Below are 25366 nucleotides of genomic sequence, written 5' to 3'. Positions count from 1 at the left end.
TTGCAGCTGTCACCTGTAAATTTACCTATTTAATGGGTCACTTTAGTCATCACTGCAAAAGTTGCCCTCCGTGATATTTTTTTTTTTAGGACCTGCTACTGACTTAAATAACCACAGTATTTCTGGTGTTCTATCTCTTCTTGCCAGCACTTGCACTATGTAATTCCTTCACTAAACAGTATGCAAAAGCAAAGCCTTATTGCATATAAGATCCTCACTTATGCCATCTTTCATGATTTCAAGCTAACAATAACATTCCTACTTCTTCTAAGACTTGAGACCCTTTGTTAACATAGTCGCTCCTTCAGCCAAATCAGCCGTCTTTAGCACATCTTTGGTCTTCAGGATTGTACAGATGGTTTGACTTGGCCGTATCGTAGCGCTTGGCAAGACCTGTAACAGGAACACCACTCTCATGTTCAGCTATTATTTCCTTCTTCAGACAGACAGTTATTCTAAACTTCTTAACACCGCTATCGATAGCAAATTAAATTTTTTTTGGGAGTCATATTGAGGCGAAACTTACTGAAAAAAGCAGACAAAAAAAAAATGTTATACAGGAAAACATACGTGACTTTGTTTGTAGGTGTGTTTGTGTACTGGGGGTTGTTCGCAGGTTGGTTTAAAATTTGATCAAAAACTCTGTTCCTAAGCTGATTTATTCGTAATCAGTGGCGCTCGTGAGCCAAGATTCTACTCAACAATGTAACTATTATTGTTGCCCACTTAATTACATTGATATATTTTAACAGGGGAACAATGCAGAAAATGTGAATTATCAAATTAAAGTGATTAAACGTACATTCTGCATACTATTACAATCAGACTGAAATATTAAACTGATATATTGCCTTCACAATATCTTGTATCTCAGTCACACAAATACAACCTACATACATGTACAACAATTATGACTACAACTCCCATATTTGTATAGAAAGTGTGAACTTGTCCTTCAGTTTGAACCCCCATATTCTAACTTAGAGATGCTCAAATCCTTTGTTTGCATACACTGTAGGTGTGTTTGTGTCATCAGGCTTTGCCGTTGAGGAGCTCTTTAACTTTGCGGGGAAAGGGCACGCTGCCTTCTTGCTTCCAGTGATGCTGACCTATTCGGCATCACTAGATTGGGATAGAATTAATTAATGTTTCTTTTTTGTTTGTTTTTCTAAATGTCAAATTATATTCATTTTCCTCTTTTTTTTCTCAATTTTCTCTATTTTATGTTTGTCATGGCTGTCTGCCTGGAGGAAAAAACATTTATTCTCGTACGCTTGCTCTTTGGCTCACCTTTGCTACGCCTTCGTCCTCTGTGCTGTTCTGTATAAAACTTCATCTGGTTGTCATCTTCTGGCTCTGACCCTGATTCTCCTTGAGGACCAAACACACCGCCAGATACTGAGGGTGAAATTATGAGGGAAGGGAACAAATAAAAGTTATAAGTAGAGTCAAGGATGCTTCATTAGTTAATGGGTAAAATATTCTACGAAGAAAAAAAAAAACCTTTCCCTTTTTTTTTACTTGGACTGTTAAATAATGACTACAAAAATGAGCTTTTAGCTGTAAATTCATAGCCTCATTAGCAACTTATTTGTATCAACATTGGATTTTTTATGTTCAACGAGATGATATAAAAACAAAAGAGAATTCAGGATTATCAGACAGTATTCATGGTACAAACTAATAGTCACACAATGTTGTATTTAAGTGAATTAATGTTTGCAAAATATAAATAAATAAGAGCTTAAAGTTAATATGATAAACTCTTTGTAGGGTGTTTCCTCATTTGCACGCAACCTGTTTGCATAGTTTCACAAAAATCCATGCCATCACATGTTCTTGGTAGCATAATACATGAAGAAAAATAAACATGAATAAGCAACTATAGCACTGATATCATAATCCTTATAGATTCAAATTGTCCATAACAAAATCAACCTCAGTCATTATATATTATCAAAACTGGTACTGGATAGCACATCAACTGTCATAATTGTGGCCTAATAGTCTTTAAACTGCAGCCTAATGTGTTTTCTAATCCTTGTTGTGATCCAGATCTGATCCTGGTCTTTTGGACATTTGAGAGGCTGCCAATTATCAGACCCGGTTCTTTTATTCATATTCATATAAATATACAATTCCCGAAAGTTCCTCTGTCTTAACCACTTCTGGTTTATGGGATAAGAATTATCTTACTGAAGAAACTTCAATATTGACTCTAGACTATGTCGTCTATTTGTGTGCATGTCTTAAAATAAAACTAATTTGTATATCATTCCCCTAGACATGTAGTCCCCATGCACTTCCAAGCTGCAATGCATTTCTGCCTGCCAATTCATTTCTCAAAATTCACGGCTATAAAAAATGGGCAGGTCATCATACTGTATCGTTGTATAAGAACATTTCTGTAGGAATCAGAACAAAAATAAATACTTCCATAAATAAATCCTAGTCTTCATATGTTTCCTTTTTTTTTTTTTTGCTTTTTTTTTGTGAGATAAACCCACCAGTAAACTAAAAAGAAAAAAAATAAATAAATAAAACTAAAAAAAGAACGTCTTGAACTTATGTTGGATTTTCGCAAAATTATTGTTTATTGTTTTTTATTTGTTTTATTTTATTATAAATTGTTTCGTTATTATAAATATAATGTGTTTTAGGGTAAATACAGATTCAACTTTTTGCTAAGTGGGGAAATAACACAGCTCTGTTTTGCAACAGATGTATTATTTACACATCTCATGAGCGTAATATTAAAGACTCAATATTTAACCTGGAAGCTTTACTTTGATGCTGCATGTTTTGTGCACGAGTCCTGCACTGGCATTGCTTCACCTTGAACTTTGCATACTTTACCAGCACCGCTGATAGTCTACTTGATATGCCTCATAAGTACAACAGTGATAGACACCGGTGCCACATTTTAGCCAACTAATTGGATGCTAAGTGATGGTTGGACATGTCTAAATGTGATTACAGCCTGCTGAGGAGGTCTGATTTGCCAGTCCTATTTGTCCTGTCTCCCCTTGTTTGATCTGTGGACCAGGGATGGTAATTTGTCCGTCTTTATATCAGGTATCTGGAGCACAATTTGCTAATCAAACTAGGTCACGTCCCCAGAGTGTTTGAATTTGTGCCTGTGTGAGCATGCCAGTGTGAAGTCGGGGTGAGAGCATGAGTTAAGAGGCTTTGTTTGCACTACCTTGCCTCTGCGACATCAAAAACACATATCCCAGCTAAAAGCCCTGGGACTGCCACAAAGTGACAGTTGTCAGGGATTTGCGACAAATTCGAGACACAGGGGGGTTTGACAAGTAATCTAAAATAATACAAGAATTTGCTTTTGCCCCTGGGTATGACATTTTGAACCCGGTTGATTTCTACTACTTGCTTTCTGTGCAATTTTATCAACATTGACAGCCAAACGGCACAGATAAATACATATATATATATATATCTGTGCATGATTATTTTTGATCCAAAGGGTTGTGATACAATCACTTGAAGTGAACAGGCTTACCAATCTTCTGATTTGCGAGATATATTTGAAGCCGAAATAGAAGCACAAAATGAAGTGCATGCATGGAGGTCACCTATGATAACTACTGCTCTTAATGAAACTACGAGCCTTGCAGCTGTGCATTAATTTTTCTCCTTAGATGAGTCAGAGAAGCGTTTACTTATCTTGATAAAATTACACTGATATAGCCTTTTAGTCGCCTTCTGTGAGCAATCATATTATACTGAGGCTGGTGTTGAGCTGTTCCTTAAAACCCATGCACAACATTCACAGAATTATGATTTCAATGTACAAACATTTTATCTTTTTTATTTCTATTTTTTGGAATGGTTCAACATAATGTGAGATGTGAAAATATTGGTACCTTAAGAAATTTCAATATATTTATTTCACAAGTGATAAAATATATGACCTTCAAATAAATAAAATGACAAAGGGGGATTTTTCCCATGGTGCATTGGAAGCCAAGTGAAGTTAAGATAACCATTAGATGGAGAATTCATCAGTCAATATTACCAATCCCAAACCTTGAGTTAATAAGGCAGGACTTCGATGATGATGATGTGACAGAACAGGAGTCCATTAAATTATCCATTCATGGGCACAATCTGCTACAGAGAGAGCAGTATGCAAATTCAACCTTTTTTCTGTCTGCTGGTATAATTTTGTACCAAATTATGTATGGCTCCATCATAACTTTAATTTTGAGTCTGCTCGGCTGTATTGGTTTGCAGGAAACACTGTGAAAATGTATAAAATAAAGTATGTTTTCTTGAAAAATGGAATTTTGAGGATGAGGAAGGGGGGTGTGGAGATACATGGGCAGAGTATTTAGCATTTGCTAGAAGAAAAAAGACACAGGGAAAATTTTGGACCTGCGGGTGGGTGCAGACAATTTGTCAAAAGACAAGATGCCCCCGGGAAATGAGGCAGGATGTCGTGCAGGACTTCTTCAGAAGGTTGGGAGAACTTTGACATTGGCATTGGCATTTAACATGCGAGAAGAATTATGGGAAATCTTGTACTCAAAAGTTCAATCTTCTTGCAATCTGTTTGATTTATCATGGTCTGAGGCTGGCTGGAGATCCAGGCCGTTAGGTCAGTGAATGTGCCAGTGCACATCTCCCACAGCAAAATAACTCAACTAGTGCTGCTGATCGCTCATTGAGGCTTTCTTCAGCTGCAAGCCACACAGCAATACATGTTATTCTACTGCGATTTATTGGTTATTTTTTACATTTCTAAAGACGGGCCCACCTCAGAGGTCATTGGACAAGAGGTGGGGTTCGCTCTCATTCTAACCTCATATTGAGACATACAACCATTCATCCTCACATTCAAAGATCTGGACAATTAATCCTTTGTATTTTTGGACTGTGGGAAGAAAACCTAAAAACCAAAGGGAACTTATACAAAACATGGAGATGCCAAACTGAAAAGCTGTGGTATCTAAACAGGAACCTTCTTGTTGTGAGACGTAAGTGCTAACCGATGTGCCATTGCTTTGTTTGCATGTTTTTATTTTTAACAACACTGAATAATATTGCCCAAAATGTTACCCCGTCTTCAGATTCCAAACACATTCATTTTCCATAGCTTTCGTAACATATTTCGACGTTTGGTGTTGTCCCATGTTCAGCACATCTCGTGATATGAACCTGTCACCTAGTGAATCTTGATGCCTTGATTCTGACAAGCTGCTAAACTTGGAGTGTATAAATCACAATTCTATTAATAGTTAGTGACAAGTATTCTTCGAAGTAAAACAATTGGAATGAATGGCTAACGCTAATTTGGCAGCGGTTACATGCTTTCCAGGCAGCGACCAGGTGGCGACAGAGAGCAAAAGAAGTTATATTTGTGGGAGTTCGTAATGAATCGCAAATTAATAGACTAAAGAAAATAATTATCATCGTTATTTGGATCATTTTGATGCATCACAGAGAAAACACACACAGGCAGTGTGTGTGTGTGTGTGTGTGTGTGTGTGTGTGTGTGAAAGATATACCAAACATATATCATATTATACATCATATTAACTTATTTTATCTTTACATTGATGTATCAAAGCAACATGTCAAGAAATATCAGAAATGAATATGAGAACGTTTTCATCGCAGTGATGAATTATATTCTCTATATTGTCCTTTTTTTTTTTTTTTCATTCAAATGGCCATATGAATTCACACATTTGTGAAAGGTTTATGAGATCTGTGAAAATAAATCAAGAACAGGAGGAGACTGTGCAATATGTGACCACAAGTCATGTGAATGACTTTTAATACTTTATTTTTTTTTTCCACAAGCGATAATATTTTGATTTAATGTTTGCAGGATTAAGAGAACAGAAGATATAGTGGACAGTGGGACATTTATAAAGAAGAATATGAGTGCATGCATGAGGTATCTGGAAAACAAACCATAAACAGGAGGCGGTTGTCCAATAATCTCTGCAATAACAATAATTAACAGTTATTGGGGAAGCAGGGGCAGGGAGGTAAGGTAATGAGTTTAATCTGAATAATAAAAGCTAAGCATATTCCTCAAGGGGAAAGAAAAAACAAAGCAACATAAATAAAATAATACTGAGCTAGTACATTAATATATTGTGTTTCACACCAATTCTTGGATGGATCTCACAGAGGTCCCATATGACCACTAGGTCAAGGCTACAAACTATAATAAGTAGCGGGGGTGTAATGAATGGGATGCGATTTGATAAATGCACACATGGCCTCTGGAAACCAGTTTGCCATCAAGCACTTAGAGTGAAATTCAGGTTTACAGGAATGTAGCTGCTACATCTAACTATTACCTTGTAGTGCTTGAAGAAGAGAGTGGTTAATGCCCTGGAGATAATACAGGATATAGATAGCAAAAAAAAAAAAAAGTACAGCATGCATTTATTAAGCATTACAGAATGCTTAATACATCTTGCACTCAATAACACTTTAACAGTAAACAGATGTCACAAGCAGAAGACCAATTATATTTTTGCAATTAGATTAGTCACATTTTTTTTCTCAAATTATAAAAAAATAATTCCAACGAATGCAGAGTAACGGTTAATAAATGTATTTATCTAAATTCACATCTTTGTCTAATTGTGGAATTAACTCAATTTCAGGACCTTCAGCCTGATGTTGGTGTGGAAAAGTAATGTTGTGGCTGACAAAGATTTGGGGCTCATATGTTCATGTTTAAGGGTCAAATTAGTTCTGCTCTGCTTATGGAAGGGTTATTGGGCAAATAGATTGTGAAGAAATACTTTTCCACCTCTTTATTCACCCATGTCCACGGATTCATTTTTATTAACCAACTTTGTTCACCCATACAGGGAGTTTGGCTCAGGTTGACAATCACACCTCACACTGACATGGAGGTATACAATGACCTGACCAAACATTGCAGCGTAGCGTGCAAAGCCTGTTTAAATAATAAGGTGGTGATCCGTGTAAGTAATGTGTGAGGTAGTGTAAAATGAGAAAATTAACTAAATGGAATTATGGATAGTGATCATCAGGCACACAATTTGTTGTCAGCTCATCACATTGTATGCATGGTGTTGTGGGGATTTTGTGTTAATGGAGTGATGACTTGAGGAAGAAAAAAAGGCCAAATGTGTGGTGTTGCTGGCGTACAGCGATCTTTACCTCCTACCAGAATGAAGAAGGGAAAATAGCTTGTGTCCTGAGTGTGCTATCATCTGAGTTGGGAAACTTTTAATTTTCATGTCTAAATAAAACGCTGTAAGATATACTTTTCTATGCTGACATTGATAAGGTATGCAATAATGTCATTTTGTATACCTGTAATTGTATCGCCTATTTAAAGGTCACGGATGTTTTCTAAAGGTCATATTGCTTTTGTGTATGGTGATTCTACATGCAAAATAATGATAATCCATCGCGGAAAAATAAAATGTAAAGCATTCCCTGTATAGCACACAACGTTATAAATAAATTCATAAAGACATCAATTAATATAGCTAGCTGAATGAGTGGGAGCAGCTAGATAACATCCAAGTCAAGGCAGCTTCATTTATATTATCCAATTTCACAGATCACATATTTGGCTCGGATAGCTTTTCAGTCCCAAAAAAATGAAAATAAAATAAACCTTCCCTCTAACAGGGAAAGGTTCATCATCGGTTCAAAAGTAAACAAAAAAATAAATGCTAAATAGAGTGCTAAATATTGTTTACATAAATTACTTTATTGCTATATTGAGTTTGCAACTGCCTCTATGCATCACGACAGGTGGATTTTGACCTACATTCTGTCAAGTTCATGCATCACGTACTGCTTATTAAGATGCGCAGCTTTTCATGGTTAATACAAAGAACCCTTTAGCTGCTAAACTCCAAAATGTCATTTCAGGTGCTCATGAAATAGAGTGAATATACTCATTGCGTAATTGCTCCCAGTTAGATTACATATCTTTTGACAATATGTTTATGTGAGACAACAACATCAGCAGCCACACGGTTCAATGGCAGGTAATCACATTAACCTGTAGTGGCATATTTTTGTCAGGCCTTCTGACATAGCAAATAATTTCCACCCAAATTTGATGCTAACTGGTACAAAAATGGTCAACATTTGCCATTTATATTGGATAATTCAACACCTGAAAGACTGAAACGGCAAAAAGTTGGTTTCACTGGAATGTATATAATACTAAGCTACATGGACATCCATGTAACATTCACCTTTTTTTCTGACATAGTGTATGTCAAAAGACCCATTAAAAATAAATGAATTGATTGGATACATATATTTATTAAGACATTTTTCCACTCTGAAGAAAATAAGAATGGGTTCAAACACAACTGAATGATCAGTATCAGGATAGAAAGTTTGGAAGATTCAATCCACCAAAAAGGTGCAAAGCCAATGGATTCAGTGTAAGAGAATCCAGAGGAAGTCAACCTTTGCATTCATTTGCTTTGGTTTTCCGCTGCCCGATATTTGCTTTTTGCATCCAAAAATTTATCGTTGCGATCGCTCACCCCGTCCTCCTTCAAGTCCCCGAGTTTTATTTCTTTTCTTTTTTTAATTTTTTTTTTCAGTGTTTTACCTTATCATAAGTATTGTATTTTTGAACACTTTTCACACAAACGCACACACACACACACATAGACAGAAATCGTAAATCCTCTGTTGGGACACATAATTGATGTAATTGCTTCCCTTGCCCCCTACCCTATTATTCACAAATACATTCTGATCAAATACTAACCCCACAACGTTTAAATGGGATCCAGCACAAAGAACATTACTTAGAAGAAATAGGAGTGGGAACCTGGTTTTCAGACTTCATGAATAAAGTAAACCAAGGACACACACACACACACACACACACACACACACACACACACACACCACATAAACAATGAAGTCCTGCTCAAAAGTTATTACATGGGGGCACCACAATATAAGTCCCACCAACACATTTTACAGCTTAGATTTATGACTTGCCACCCATTATATTGGAGAGAAAGCACTTGTAAAGGTTGGAGGCTTAACAAGGCACTTTTTGCCTTTTACATTTGAGTGTTTGTTCATTCCTAGCTCTTTTTATTTTGTCATATTGATATTTTTTATTTCATATTTCATTTTATTTTATCTCCCTGGCATGAAAAGCACATCTGCCAATATGAAGCTAATAAACCAACAGTTAAGAGCAAAAGGAGACCTATCAGGGGTTTTATGTATGTGATTGCTGAAAGGTTCTGACAGGCAGTTAAAGGTTAATTTCTGATATAGCGGACCTTTTCCAACCCTGCTCTAAGTTGTTTTGTCACCTGTTAACAAGTACAGTGTTCAGGGATTTAAGCTAAGGAGAGGAGGCATTAGAAAGCAGAGATTCCTCCAAAAACAGTATCCCCTCTGTACCTCAACTGGGATCATTTTTTATTTTCAAAACCATGCCATTTAGAAGTCAAGACGGCATTGATTGGCTTAACGGACCGCTGCAGTTTGAAAATGATTGAAATGGATAAAATGCACAAAGGGACATTTTATTCACTGCTGGCAAGCTGACTGGCTGATTGCAGAAACAGTTTGAATGGATGAGTGCTCATTGTCACTGTTTGTCATCAACATTATGTATGAAATACAGTGACTGCTGGCTAGAATGACCTTTAAGCACCCACAACTGTTCAACGCAGATTTTTTTATTTTATTTTATTTTATTTTATTTTATTTTATCTTATTTTATTTTATTTTATTTTATTTTATTTTCATGAAAGTGCTTCACAATTAACCCTTGAAATGAAAAAAATAGATAAAAAAAGTATAAAGTATAAATGTACCTGACCTGTGATTGGGCCATTCATTTATCTATTTTTTCAATTTACTTTATATTATTGACAAGGGAATGATGCTGGTTCCTCTTTCAAAGTACTTTTTGAGTTGTTTTTTTTTGCAGTGCCTCTTTTTTTGGAAGCAAGCATTGACTCCTGTGAGTGTACTGAAACTAACTGTATGCTGTTGATATGATGATTATAACAATGATAGTATTTCTGATCTTATTTAGGCCACGCTAAAATGACATTGTTGCTTAATCATACTACACTATCAATTTATGACACGTTTCGATGAGCTGATGCTCACCGATGCCACAGTCACAACAACTAAGAACAAGAGATAAGTTCTCATGTTTAGAAAAGCAGATGGCCTGTCAAAGCATTGATGCGTTTGTGTTTCCAATTAACCTTTTAGAGTTTTGAGCGTGCCGCGGGGATGCATATTTTCATAAAATTGTCAGCATCAGTGGACTTTTGTGCCCAAACCGACCGACATAAGAAGGAGGAGAGTATCTAAAATCAGACACAGCCAGACAGTCCCGGACCCCTCACAAATACTCACTGAGTGTTAAAGGTCAGCGCGATGAAGCTCAAGTAATTGATAATTCATGCTGTGTCCTGGTGAAAAAGGATGGAAATAAATAAATTTTAAAAAAAGCTTTGAAGTCATCCAAATATGAAAAGCCGAGGACTGTTGGGAAAGCTCTAATTAGGGCGCTACTGATACTATTTTGATCAGAAGATTACCAGAATGTCTTTCAAGGGATTTTATCTTTTGAGCCATTTAAATTCTATAGCATGATATTTTTTTTTTTAAATTCCAGTCGATAATTTAATCTGCCTCAACCGAACCCTTTCTTCTGCACCCTCTTCTCTCACACCATCTAACTTCATGTCCTCTTTCCCTCCATCCCTAAATCTCTTCTCTGTTCTTCCTCTAGACCTCCTGCCTGGCAGTTCTATCATCAGCATCCTTCCAGCCCTCCTCTCTACATGTCTTGTCTCTCTCTACATCCAGAACATGTCTTGTGGCTCTGGCACCAGTTATCATATTTAATGGTTGGATATACTTAGAGGACTAAGTAACAAGATCTTAGGGTCAACAGTCCAGAGCAATGAAGAGTGTGGAGAAGAGGTAAAGAAGCAGGTTGGTGGAGAAAAGTGTCATGTGTACTATGCAATGGGAGATCAGCCAGAATGAAAGGAAAGGTGTACAAGACAGTGGTGAGACCAGCGATGCTGTTCGGTCTAGATCAAGGATGGGCAAACTACGGCCCGCGGGCCACATCCGGCCCGTTGGTCTTTTTAATCCGGCCCGCGATGATTGGTACACAATTTATACTTGATGTGAATGATTGGGTGATTGGATCAATGAATGTGGGAGCTCAATTAAGAGATTATTTCATTTTTGGGGCTACTTGAGAACACTTGAGAATTTTCCTGAGCTGAATGACATAGATTGGCTTTATGATTTAGCCTTTAGTGTGGACATACTGACACACATGAATCAGCCAGACGATAAGCTAGGAGGGAAAAAACAGTTTGTGCGTGAAATGCAACCAAACGTCAGAGCCTTAAAACCAAGCTGGTTTTTATTTTCAAAGCAAATGTCAGATGAGTCTGATATGTACTGTTAATAAATGCATTTTGTTTTTTTGTATATTTATCATATCTTGTGATGACCAGCCCCGTCTGTTAAATTTTAAAAGTCAATGTGGCCCCTGAACCAAAAAGTTTGCCCACCTCTGGTCTAGAAAGAGTGACATGGATGAAAAGACAGGAGGAAGAGCTGGAGGTTGCAGAGATGAAGATGTTGAGGTTCTCTTTGGGAGTGACCAGGACAGATAGGATCAGGAACGAGTCTATCAGAGGGACAGCATATGTTAGATGTTTTGGAGAGAAGATCAGAGAAGCCAGACTGAGATGGTTTGGTCATGTAAAGAGGAGGGATAGCAAATATATTGGGAGATGGAAGTTAGTTGGTGTGTGAGAGGAGCATACAGAGAATAGGGTTAGATGGTCGATTCGCCATGGCGACCCCTGACGGGAAAAGCCAAAAGGGAAAGAAGAAGAATCTCAATATCTGAGTCATTATGTGATATTTGTATTAATTTAAAAACTCCATGTTCAGTTAAATTAATTGTACTTAGGATGAGGATGAGGTCTTGTAATTATAGTGTTGTTTACATGTTGCTTATATACATGCTAGGGGGGGTTTAACATATTTGCGCGAACAAATTAATGTTTTCTTCAGCTGGTTCTTTTTGTAACTATGCATACATATTAGTGCATATATTTCCTGCAAAATGCTCTGATAGTGTTCTCCAGCTGGTAATCCCCAGAGTCTGCTCAGACACACACAGCAGTCTCTTAAAAACACTCCCCCCCCCCGAGCACATGGAGTTGTTGGAGCTGTTTACTGAGGGGTTTTAATCTCAATTTAAAAAAGGACAGGGAAATTACCAATTTCCCTGAAAACTAGTTCCTCGTGAGTCATCAATAACATCATCTATGGAAAGCGTATGAATCTTCACTTTGTGTGAACGATTTCATGACAACACGCAACAGCGGTTTGCACTTCAACCTCACGGAAAGAAGTTTGATTCTGACCGAAGGATTTTCTGTGTCAAGATTGCATCTCCTCCAAGTTCTCCAGTACATTCACTGGATATCCTGAATTACCCTTCATGAACGGTTGCACGTCTCCGCTGCCGCGGGCGGCCTTGTGATCGACTGGCGGCGGCGGGTCCAGGGTGAACCCCGCCTTTCGGCCAACGAGAGCCGGGATACAACAACCTCACATCCACATGACCTCGTGAATATATGAATGAATGTGCATCAACGGGGTGTTACTTGAACGGGTCACTATGACGGAGATTTAAAAGAAGCCTGGTTAAATGAACTGTCCTGGTCCCTTTTAGATAAAAAACAAGAGAAGCAAACAAAAAAAAAACACCTTCCTCTCGCAGATCTGCTTTATGTCCCGCTGAAGAGGAGCTCAAGGGCTCCAAGGCTCAAACTGTAATCACTATGTTTTGTCCGCAGTGAAGACGGAGCACTGCTGGAAAGTGCACCGGACACAAGATGAATTCGAGCACAATGGACCATAAACACTCTCTCAGACAAACGAAGAGTCACGCGTCCATTACTCTAGAGGGCATTGTGCTGACTTTTATTTATTTCTCAGAGATCGGCCAAAACCACAGCTGTAACAGTGCCCGGTCTAACTTTCGCCTTAAACAAGACTTCAGCTTAAGCGGTGACTCACAAATCAGGGTGACTTGCGTTTTAACGCCCTGAAGGACGGCGAGATCCAACAACAAGTTGGATATGTGGTCCGAATAGACAGTGAGAACACACACACACACACACACACACACACACACACATACGTGCACACACAGGGGGGGAGAGAAAGGAAAAGAGGGCTACTTTGATGTGTTACTTCAAAAGCATCAATTAAATGGGAGAAAAAAAAAAAAAAAAACGAGATAATAACCATAAGTTTATCCTCATCGTAATGAGCAAAAGTGTTCGTTGTGACACATCAAACAAGTAATGACAAAACCAGACCCCGGAGCCAAGACGTGGAAATACATTAACAGCAATTCAAGGATTAGCGTGCACGGAGGTGCATACAAATAAAGGAGTGTGAGGGGAGGAAGCACAAAAAAAAAAAAAAAAGCGTGTTTAGATGGATAAATATTAAAGCCTAACAAAAACGCAATATGTTCTGAGCTCGGTTTGTCCAAAATAGACGGTAGTGAAGGGTGTCAAATCATGCATACAGAGAATATGCTTTTGTAGCCAATAAAACTTTTTCAGAAAAAAGGTTTTGCAAAAAAAAAAAAGAAAAAAAAAATTTGGATGTGTATTCATATCAGAGCTGTAAAAAAAAAAATAATAATAACATCAGTGTCACATGTTGATGAATGACAATATACAATGTGGAATCATCTTTTTAACTACACGATCATTTTTGACCTTGAGACTAATATACAAATGGCTTCCTAGTATCTGCAAAAACAGATATTGGGGACAGAAAAAAAGACATCTGAATTCCTTCACAAATTATATCACAACAGGATTGTCCCAAATCTTGTGTGTGGGTGCAACAAATGTGACACCATACCCTTTTCTAGTTTAAGGATATCAGTACGATACCAAACAGTGGAGATAGACGCAGCCACCGCCATCCCAAAACAGATGTTAAGCCCCCCACCCCACCCTGCAACATTCTGCCAGACTTTGACCGGGAAACAGACGCATCCTAGGAAAAAAATGTATAGAAGACTTTGTCATTGCGAGGGAGACGTGCAATATGCAGAAAATACAGATCCTTTAGAGTCACATCAAACCTTGTGAAGCTGACTCACATTGAGGCCACTGTTACTGGCGTCTTTCAAAGCACTGGTCAAAGCATTACATATATAAAAAGACATCTCTAATGTGGTGGCGTTGAGTTTGCTGCTAAACTGACATTTCACGTTGATCGATAATGTTGAGGAACAGAAAGATTTTGACTTATTTGCCATCAAAGGGACGGCAAACGAAATGTCTGGTCCTCCCTATCCCTTAGATATCCCTGAGAATATGTTCTTTATCATTTATCAATAATAAAGAAGAAAACACACATACACAAACACATGGACATGCACACACACACACACACATACACACACACACACACACCATGGCCTCACAGAACCTACCGTTTGTCCTCCCACTCAGTGCAGAGGACATTAGCCATTTTCTTGTGCAGATTAAGCCACTCGCTGTTATCAATGCCAATATTCTTTTTCCCTAATTTCTGCAGGGCTGATGAATTCCTTCTATATGTAAAGCATATCTGAAGAATATATAAATATGTTAAGAAATGTATGTATTAACTCATGTTGTGTCCTTGCTCGCCTTGCTGAGCCCAATACCTACGTGTTTCTTGAAGAAAATGTTTCTATCAGGGGTCTCGGTCGAGGAGCGTGTTACTCGGATATTTCTCTGTATGGTAGGAATATATTAGGAGGCGTTTGCTTTTCTGACGGCTGGATGCTCTTTGTGGAGGTGTGGGTCTGTGAGATTCACAGCGGCCTCACACATAGGACAGTGTAAACAAAAACAAAAAGAAGAAGAAAAGATTGCAGTGAAATGAATTTGGCAAATAATGGATAACTTGAGTTGGATAGATGCTCTCCATTCTTGAGCCAAAGTCACAAAAGGGGTGTATAATGGCACTCCGCCAAACATTGCCGATCAATAATAACACCTATACAACATTTCCTGGCCGCCGCTGGGAAATGGACTTCAATAGGCAAAGCAGATAATGAGATCCCATCCTATGTTTTACTAATTCTGACACAGAGATTAGAGTATTGGCCAAAGTGATTCGAATATGTGGAAACATTACAAGGCTAAAAAAAGAAACAATTATTAACAGCCTTAACATGCTGTAATGAGCATGGGATTAAAAACAATGAAATGAGTTAAGCTGATAAGGTGGTCTCTGACTAATGCAAAGGTATAAATCTTCTCATCATACTTAGGTTGCCATTTTGAAAAGCTGTGGAAAACTTTCAATACAAAAACAATTCTGTGTCCCCTCTAGCTAGAAGTAGTGAACTATCCTGGTGAGGTAATCCAATTTTGCAAATCTTTTACTCGGCCCCGACCACCCTGTGTGCAGGGTAAACAGTATAGACAAGGAATCGATACATCTCCCTCGTGTTGCATCTCCCCCATCAAAAAGATAACTTTTCCAACGTCCTACCTCTGGTGTTGCTCGGGGCCCTCCGGCGGCCTGTCGACGAGCTGTGGATGACGTGCTGATAGTGAGACATGTCTGTTTGCGTGTTGGTTACGCGGAAGCTGTCCTGGAACCTCTGCATCAAATCCTCCACTGATTCCTTTTTTGGGTCGATGGCTATGACAGAGAATGACAAAGTGAGAATGGCAGACGTGTCACAAGGCTTTCAAGTGAAAATCAGTTCGCAGTTAGTGTCAGACACTAAAGATGTGGTGAAAACGCATGCACGGATACGAGCTGAGCTGAGCTCACTCGCGGCAGACCGAAATAGCTTGTTGTATATTTTAAGGCATATTTCAGATAAAAGGATATGCATCATGAGAGACTTGACTGTTCCGTTTAGACATTCAAAAAAAGCAGTAGTATGTTATTTTTCCTGTTTTTTTTTGTGCTCTGGCCTTCAAAGGATTCTATCAATTCAATATTGCCTCATCTCTACAGGGAGTCTGCCGAGTCCTCTCCCCGATGGCTCAGTCTCACTCTTCCTGATGAATGACTCCGAAACAACTGGCTGTAGGGAAAGAACCGTTTCCGAGAGAGCCGTTTGTCTCCCATTCCTAACAGCTAGGAAATTACACAAAGGCAGAAATAAATATGCTTGTTGCCATGCATGCTAACATGAGCTGGACAGATAGATGGATGTTAGATAGATAGATAAAACATGCAAAATAATTCAGCAAATAATAACAACAACAACAACAACAACAACAACAACAATAATAATAATAACAATAATAATGATAAAACCAATAAATACATACAGGACTGTATTGAAATATTGAATTTTGCGATAAAGCTCTTTATCTTCTGTAATGCAATTACAAAAACAAAAATGGCATACATTTCATTACAAATTCATTACAAATTAATCAAAATATTGCAAGCCTTTTATTATTTTACTATTCCTGATTACAGCTTAGATCTTAAGAAAACTCAAAAGTCCTATCTCCAAATATTAGAACATCATGAAAAAATAGTTTTTGTTTTTTTAATCACATTACAGAAGATAAAGAACATTATCACAATATTCTAATTTTCTGAGACATTCCTGTATATAATGAATACAATAAACATGTAAAGAAATGTGTATGTAAATACACAAATAAATAAATGATTAAGAACTCCGGAATATAACGTTCTCCTTCCTTTCTTAGCAAGCTGATGATTTCAAAACAGCAACTTTAAAATGGGTTGAGGAGCATCGCCAGTTAAGTTGTGACTAAGTTTAGAGAATCATAACAAATAACTGTGCGGTCAGCTATGAAAATAGCATTGTCAACAACTTGAGTCTAACTCTCTCCTAAACAATGTACTATCCATCAAACAAATCAAAAGTAACCAAACTTATTAACCGCATCTTTTTATCTGTCAGTCAGGCTCTGAGGTGTACTCTTTCTATGAATAATGGTGATGTGTTACTCCCTCTGGACACTCATCATGCATCTAAATGAGAATGCAAAGCCGAAGGAGAGAATGATAAAAGGGACAAGGGTGAAAGGGAAGAGGCACGCATAACCTCATTGCATTTTACAGCATAAATAAGAGGCAGATGTGTCCCAGCTTTCTTTAAGTAGAAATAATCCTCCTGATAATGTTTGTTCGCTTTCATTTAAAGTTGAAGTCGGCTTGATGAATTACAGTTGATGTTGAGGGAATTTGTTCAAGAGCATTGTAACCAGATAAAACAAATAATGTAAATTACTACGTGTAAATAATTTTTTTTTTGACTTTTTGAACTTCAGATTTTGAAAACATTATCTTGCAAAACTAAAGTATAATATAGAAAAACAAGAAAAGAATAAACCACCATTCCTTGGAAGCATTTAAACTGAGCCCACACATATTCAGTTAAAGCCATATATATATATATTCCTGGCTCATTACAATATAGTATTTCCAATGTTTACGAATGCATGTACTGCTCCATGCAGATACGATGTTGAAAAAATGCCTTAATCTATAATTTATTCACTATATTTTCTGTAATTTTCACAATTATCTAATTGTATTTAATTTATTTTTTTAACATGAAGTCCGTATACTATACGGACTTCATGTTAAAAAAATAAATTAAATACAAGATGCTTTATGGCATATAGCATCTTGCTCTCCGTTGACCTTGAGCACACAGTATTGAGAGAATGAATGGGGGGATTATTGTTATAATTAAAATGCATTAGTGTATCAATGTATTTATTTATTTATCTATCTAATGAAGAGCTACGTCTCATAATAGGTAGGGTGAGTTTATGTTGAGTTTAATTGACAACTTTGCCGTATCTGATAGAGATGCTAAAGGGCACCTTGTGCAACTGTAGCACTCGGTAAGGGCTGTCACTGTACTTATACCCTGGAGCTACAAGAGGCAACTGAGAGCATTTATTTTATTTTTTACATGTGTGACACATCTAACACTTTAAGATAAACTGTGCTGTTCGACTCATTTTTTCAGGTATTTTTTTGTGAAATTCTGAACCGTTCATTCAATTCCCCACAGGGAATATGTTTTTTTTTCCTCCCCCTTAATAGGAAAGAACAAAAGCACAACAAAAATGTTTCAGACTGACATAACGCTTTTTTTAAAGGAAGCATACTGTCTTTGATGCCGCGGCAGCTCGCGTAGCGGGCGCTTCTGGCAATGTTGTTGTAAACTGAAGTGCACTTGCACCAACCCTGGGCTGTGAACGGAATGTGCCATGTGCTGAAGGAGTCCTTTCTTCCTCCTTCTGCCATACAGGAACTCCTTTTAAAACATGACACAGACATTAAAAACAGTGATTCCTGCATTTTCTGGCTGGTACGAAGATGGTGCAATTTTCCCCTCCGTTTTCAAACTCACCGAACCTGAGTCTTTCTCACCTCACACTGTAATTCCCAGATGAATGCACAGCATGGTTCAAAGCTTGATAGCTTTTCATTTGGTTATAAACACTCACACGCAGACCTCATTATATATGCAGAGCAGCGCTTGTGAATCACTTGCTTGAAGGTATTTTCAGACAGGAGGAGATTAACATACTTGTGCTTCATTTTCAATTAGAGTTGCAAATGTTATGACTTAGAAACGAAATACAGGCACTCTCCAGACTTTTTAATTAGCTAAAATGTAATAATGATATAATAAATAAAATAATAAATACATACATTAATAAATGTCCGGTTTTTATTTTTATTCTATCATTCTTTTACATCATTTAAGCATGTGGGATCTCCATATGCTGGGCTAATGTATTATTGCATGGAAAAGCCTCTTAAATAACATTAAATTAACTGCCATTAATGATTCTTATTTTATGTGACTCTAATTGTCACAAAAATGTATTCTTTTATAAATATATATTTTTTAGATATATCATATCATATCATTATTTTTGGCCAATATATTTTTTTTCATTTTTTCTTTATTATGCAATAACAAGAATCATTGATATAATCCACTATTGTTTATCAAAATAACAAATCATCATGTTATCTTTCATTCATTCGTTATCTATACCACATATCGTGCACTCGGGGTTGCTGGGGAAACAGGAGCCTGTCCAAGCTGTCATTGGGTGAGAAGCAGGGTTCACCTCAGACTGGTCACCAGTCAATCACAGTGCCGCATATGGAGACAAGCAACAAGTCACTCATGCATTCACAAGGCTGAAGAATCGAGGCTCTCCAATGAACCTACTGCATGTTCCTCGAGGTTGGAGGAAATTGGAGAACCAGGAGGAAACAGCAAACCAGAAGTGTCAGAAACAAACCAGGATCCTTCTTGCTGAGAAGTGAGAGTACTAACCACACTTCTACCATGATGGTATTATACAGTATAATCCGTCTAAAGTAATTATTTGGGATTGTTTTGTCTTCATCTTTTTGAAACTAAATCAACTAAAACCTTCGACAGAGGGAAGATGATTTAATTTTGATGTTGTGTGCCATTTTTCAGTGCTCCTGAGCTCCTGTGAGCTAAAGACAGATATGGAAACCATATTTTTGTTTTCAGTTTGGTACGAGTTGGTATCCAAAGAATGAGTTCAAATAATCACACCCTGAGAGGTTTTCCTCAAGTGAGAGTAAAAGGCTTCTGCTTTAACCCTTTCTTCAAACAAAGGAGAGCCCAAGTCATGCCATTGTAATCACAGTGAGTGGGGAATCAGGGTCCGTGCTAAAGGTTAGGCCGTGCACATATAATACGAGGAGCATTTTGGTACTTCGGCTCAGTAAACAAACATGAGGAGCTGGGCTGCAGGCACTTAAGCTTTGGCCTCCTGTGATTGATGGGAGTGTGTCACACCATGTTTGAGGTTAACTGCTTCCATCCATATTTCATGCTATGGTGTTTTCTTTCACTCTCAGTTTGTACTATTTTAAGATGAGAAGAGATGATGGCTTCACCAAAAGTGCTCATATACCAAACGTCTTCAAAACAGAGGCGTGTCAGAAAGCGGTGAGGGGTCAGAGTCACGATCGTTTCATCAAAAAGATCCTTCTCGAGGTCAGTCGGGTTTAATAGACACATGTGTGTTTACAGCTATCGTGTTTGGCTCACCTTTGTTTTGGCTGTTATTCCAAATTCAGCCGTCAAAACCAGCTGACTTTGTTCTTCCATCGACCTCCCGACAACACCTACTCTTCATTTTGAGTTCAATGTCAGCAAAAGTTCCACTGCCTTTCTTTCACCCCTTTTCATCTCCCTTATCTGCAGTCACTTCCTTATCACTGCCGGGAGTTGTACCAGTCTCTAATAAGTAGTGGATGTCAACAGTATACTTCCTCAGTCTATGTTTTCCTGGGGACCCGCAATACCTTGTGTAAGAAGATAACCCTTCACCCAGTGTTCAGCGTTGTATCTGCTGAGGTAATGTGATTGAGTTTGAAATTATGCAGGCAATTCAGGTGCGTGCATTTTGTTTTTTGTGTAAGTAACTGAGCATTTACTTTTTAATTAAACATTGATTGCTATTTTATTTTATTTTATTTTATTTTATTTTATTTTATTTTATTTTATTTTATCTAGTCATTTATTCATTTATCTTTCTTAAAAACTAACCACAAGAAAAGGTCATGATTTATTAAAATATAATTTCTAATACTACAGTAGAATCTGATACATTTCTGCCTGCACCTTCATAGAAAGTGATACCTCACACCAGGAAGGGCAACAGTTGTAATGTCAGCAGAAAATAAACTGAAGGACTCCACAAAGCCAAATGAACAAGACTCAGCCGGATTCCACCAAATCGCTGATACAGCCTATGGGAATTACTCTCTCACTGAAACTAAAACCTTTGACCGTGACTTTTTGTCCAAAAATAGTGGTTGACCCTTATTCATCATCGGCTCAAGAGGAGATTTCCCTCCGCTTAGTGAGACAAGGCGCTGTTGTTTTTTCAGTGATGCTGAGATGCCCTGAGGCAGGTGGTGATACAGCTTAAAATCTGGATTATAGTGTGTGTGTGTGTGTGTGTGTGTGTGTGTGTGTGTGTTTGACACACTAACTGGAGGCACCAGACACTGTATAATTCATTACTTTCCCATAATGTCACATTCAATTACAAATCCATTTCAAGATGTGAGACATCAGTTGAAAATGAAGTTGTTTGCGATATACATGCATGTATTCCTTTGCTTTTAGAAGATTCAAATGTAAATAACGGATCAATGACTGTACAGGATGTTTATGCTACTTCCCAAAGAACATTATGCAAAAAGACTAAACTAAGGTGTTAAACATGCTCACAATTACAGTTGCCTACATATTGATAAATGCAAGCAGACAGGGCCGCCTGTGAAACTGCTGACTCGGCATTGTTTTCATCAATGTGACTATAAATGTTATGTTTGTTTCACTTGCAGAAACAGTCACAGTAGAATGAGATATTTAAATCTCAAACATTTACATACAGTAGTGTTTGCATTCATTCTTTTGTTATTTAACGTTTAATCATAAACAATGAATCAGAAGTGACCCTCCCTGGGTTTGTCACTTTACAACTTATTTTCACTCTATTTTACATATCCATCCTTGCCCTTCATAGATTTTGAATAGAATTTTTTTTGACAATTGAGTGACAACCGATCATCATCACCTGCCCTATTTGCTTCCGGTATGCCTTATTCCTTTTTTGAATTTAGAATGATACTAATCTGAACACACAGACACGCACACAAACATCCTCAGGGATAGACTTTCTTCAGATTGTCAGAAAATTTTGAATTCTTAGACCACAGGCATAAGCAGCTACACCAAAAATATAAGTTTTACTCATATTTGCCCCTAGTCAAGGCATATTTTTGCTTTCATAATAAAAAAATAAATTAATTAAATGAATAAATAAATATATATAAATTAAGAACTTAACTACCGCTAAAATATGGTATTGATGCCAACTAGTTGAATAGCGAGTGTTTTATTCCTTTATTTATATATTTTTATTCATTATTATTGAACATAGCTGTCTTTGAGAGGAAGATGAATTTTATTTATTTGTTTTATATTTTTTCCTAAATATCATCTATCTCAATTAAGCTGTCACAAAATTTAAGTTTGTTGTTTCCGACTGTTCATTTATAGACAGCTGCACAATGGCAGGATGAAAATGTATCAGTCGTGCTACAAATGCCATAGACGCTACTAAGGAGAGGAAGTTTAGAATTGGATTGAATTATTTAAAGACATGTTAATGGCAATCCAAGCCAAATGTTCAATTTTAAAAATGCAGCAAAAAGAGCTTGTTATCACGGTTTTGTAATTTCTTTTTCACTTGGAGTTAAAATGAAAACTTGTGGAAGCAAACCTAATTTAAACCATGGATTTTAATATAGTTCATAAAGTACAGCAAAGCTCATTTAAATTTAGAGTGAACATCAATGAGTAAATAAGCATAAACTAAACACTTTTTTTTTTCATCCACTTACAATTTATACCGTCCCTTTCATAAGCGTGTTCTAACATCAACCGTTTGTATTCTTAGCCATCCGGCGTGACAGCCCGCCAGCCCGGCCGCATTTGTATTCACAGAAGCAGATGTACCCTCGAGGGAAATGTTGGGGAACATTTCTGTAGATCTTTGGACCCTGCAAACCCCTGCTGTTTTAATTTTGCAAAAAATCTGTAGGGAAAAAGAAAACTGTGAGCCCAAGAAATTAAATTCCTGCAGACTTCTATTTTCTTTCTATTTTTTCCATTATTACATTACTAACATTACCTGCTTTCTCACCACTTCTTTTTTGCCACTACCTTCAGAAGAGCCCATAACACAGCATGCGCACACAGATTTCTCAGCTTACATCGCTATTCTCTTGTTTTCTCCTCCCCTTCACGCCTTGCAGAGCAAATGAGTGCAGAGAAAATCAATGAGGAGGAAATGGGGGTTTGCCCCAGCTTTGATTCCCACTGTGATTTATTAAATTTGCCATTGTTTCAATTGGAGAAGTACATTGTAGCCGAGAAACATTGGCAGACTCCTTTGAGATGTGTGACAGGTGCGTGAAAAGAGACGGAAAGGTCAGAAGGATACAAAGAAAAAGACAAAAGATTCAGGTCCACTGTCAGTAAAGACATGGCATCTAGAGGTGAGTGTAGAAAGGCTGGACGAGACAAAGAGAGGAAAAAAAAAAAAAGAGAAAAATGAAAGCCAAGAGGCATCGCCGGAGAATGTATATTTGCCACAGGGGTTTCTAATCAGCTTGATTAAATGAGTCTAATAAAATATCCTAACCTACAAATTTGTAACTTAATAAGTATATAAAAAAAAGAACCTTCATATTGATGGGTTGTAAAAGTTGATGGAGTGCCAGGTTGTAGAGGATAAAGCGTCCATTCTTACCGAGCATGAAAAATTGTAGAGACTATAAGCATTCAATTTCAAGCAGGTAAAGTAATACATAAAAAAAAAAACAAAAAACATTCAAGTAAAAGGACTGAAAGGTAGAGTGGGTTTTTCGTCAGTGGTCGAGCAGGATCTGTGTTTGCATGCTCGAGTGTGCACGTGACAGCTCCTTGCCGCACATGGTGCAGACTACTGCCAATGGGTTTTCCACCTTAATGGACCGGAGGTGCTACAGTGAGTCACGTGTCAGGTTTTCCTCGTTTTTGCAAGATTGCAGCTCCCCGTGTAGATAAATCAAATGAGAATACACTGAACCACATGCAACAATATAAGATGAGTACCCTCTTACCAGAAATGCTGCATTAAGTACCTCAATGTATTAAATGGTCTGTGTCTTGGTAAACAAAATGACATTACCTATTTTGCACTGACAATTGTAACAAATTCAGACACCTTATCCATTCCTCAATTGTCTTGTGGAGCATTGCATGTGTGTATGCATGAGTGTGTGTGTGTGTGTGTTTGTGTGTGTGTGCATGCTTAAAACGTACTAAGAATCCGTCCGTCTTTGTGTGCAATATTATTGCAGAAGTGAGAGGAAAAGTACAGTAGTATTGATAACACAGGCAGTTGGATAATCTACACAAGAAAATAGCTATTGTCCACTGCACCGAGTGGGAGAGTGGGAGGAGGAGCAGGAGGCTCTGTAAGGGTAAGCTGTGTGTGTGTGTGTGTGTGTGTGTGTGCTTGTGTTTGTGTGTGTGTGTGCTTGTGTTTGTGTGTGTGTGTGTGTGTGTGTGTGTGTGACAGCACATTTTGAAAGCACAAAACAATTTCATGTGGGTTTCCATCCAATTACACCTAAATGCCACAGGTATTAAAAGGATGGAGTATGCACATCATTTGGACAACCAGGTATGGGAGCCGCATGATGCAATGAGTATGAGCTAATGCATGATTAGGTCGATGGGAGAATTATATCAGGGAATATTTGATAGAAAAAGGGATCTGGGGACGTGAAAAAAGAAATAGGATTCTCTTTTCTAGATACAAAATTAATGGATGGAATGTGAATAAGTAGCATTCAAAAAATATGTATTGATGAGAGAATCTTAAAGTGCAAAAATGACACACTTATTAGTTGATTATTTTTGTACAGTATGCATGTATGTATTCATTATTTATGTTTTTTTTTTTTTTTTTCCTGCAACCAAGGAGGGGTTTTCCCAGCTGTCACTGAGTGGGAGGTGAGGTTCACCCTGGATCCATTCCGGGGCCCCAGAGAATCTACTGCATGTTTTTAGACTGTAGGAGGAACTCCAAGGAAACTCCCCACACACACGACAGAGAACATGCAACACAGAAAGACCTCCTGTCAGGACTGAACCAAGAACCTTATTGCTGTGAGATGGAAGGACTAGCCAATGTGCTACATACCGCCATAAGCGCTTACTTATTTATTTACATACTAGTCCATTGGACATCACATACATCGATATATATATTTGGCTTAATACAGCCGACTTAAACAAGGTGTGTAAATATAACTTGTTAAAATCATCTGAGAAAGTACATAGGAGGACTCTTAACCAGGGTGGGAACTCTGTTTCAGCAAGTAAACAAATCTCACTCCACTCTGTGTGCATGAATAACAGCATACCTGCTCCCTGTGTGTCTTAAGGATTAGGTGTGTCCGCGTGGAAGTTGTTTTCGACTTGAGCTGCATCTGCGATTCGGGCTGTCAAATATGCAAATCCTCAGGATGAGCATAAGTGGCTGGGATTGGAGTTCAGGGCCAGCTCTATTAGTTTACTTATAAATCAATTTTAGTGACATTAACATCATGTGCGTCGGCCAAGAGCAATGTGAAAGATGATTTTACGCCTCAAGATTGGTACAAAGGATCGAGTGCATTA

At 37.7% G+C, this 25366-nt stretch overlaps 1 protein-coding gene across 3 annotated transcripts in view; it reads right to left on the bottom strand.

Annotated features, from left to right (window-relative positions):
* Window positions 1–25366, bottom strand: part of astn2 (astrotactin 2) — a 269469-nt gene that overhangs the window by 150330 nt on the left and 93773 nt on the right. The window contains exons 4-5 of one of the 3 annotated variants that reach the window (XM_086152123.1): window positions 15595–15747; window positions 1291–1398 (exon numbers count right to left, since the gene is read on the bottom strand). The exons of 1 other annotated variant lie outside the window; for it this stretch is intronic. In XM_086152123.1, coding sequence (XP_086008249.1) covers window positions 1291–1398; window positions 15595–15747 — 261 coding nt within the window. The remainder of the gene's footprint in view (window positions 1–1290; window positions 1399–15594; window positions 15748–25366) is intronic. One more of the 3 variants, XM_086152124.1, reaches the window with a different exon arrangement.

Source organism: Fistularia commersonii, chromosome 9 (assembly GCF_037954325.1).
Source record: "Fistularia commersonii isolate RoL2024-O1a breed Wild chromosome 9, RoL_Fcom_v1.0, whole genome shotgun sequence".
Classification (NCBI taxonomy): Eukaryota; Metazoa; Chordata; class Actinopteri; order Syngnathiformes; family Fistulariidae; genus Fistularia; species Fistularia commersonii.
Note: the sequence above shows the minus strand (reverse complement) of the source record. Positions and strands in the feature narration are given on the sequence as shown.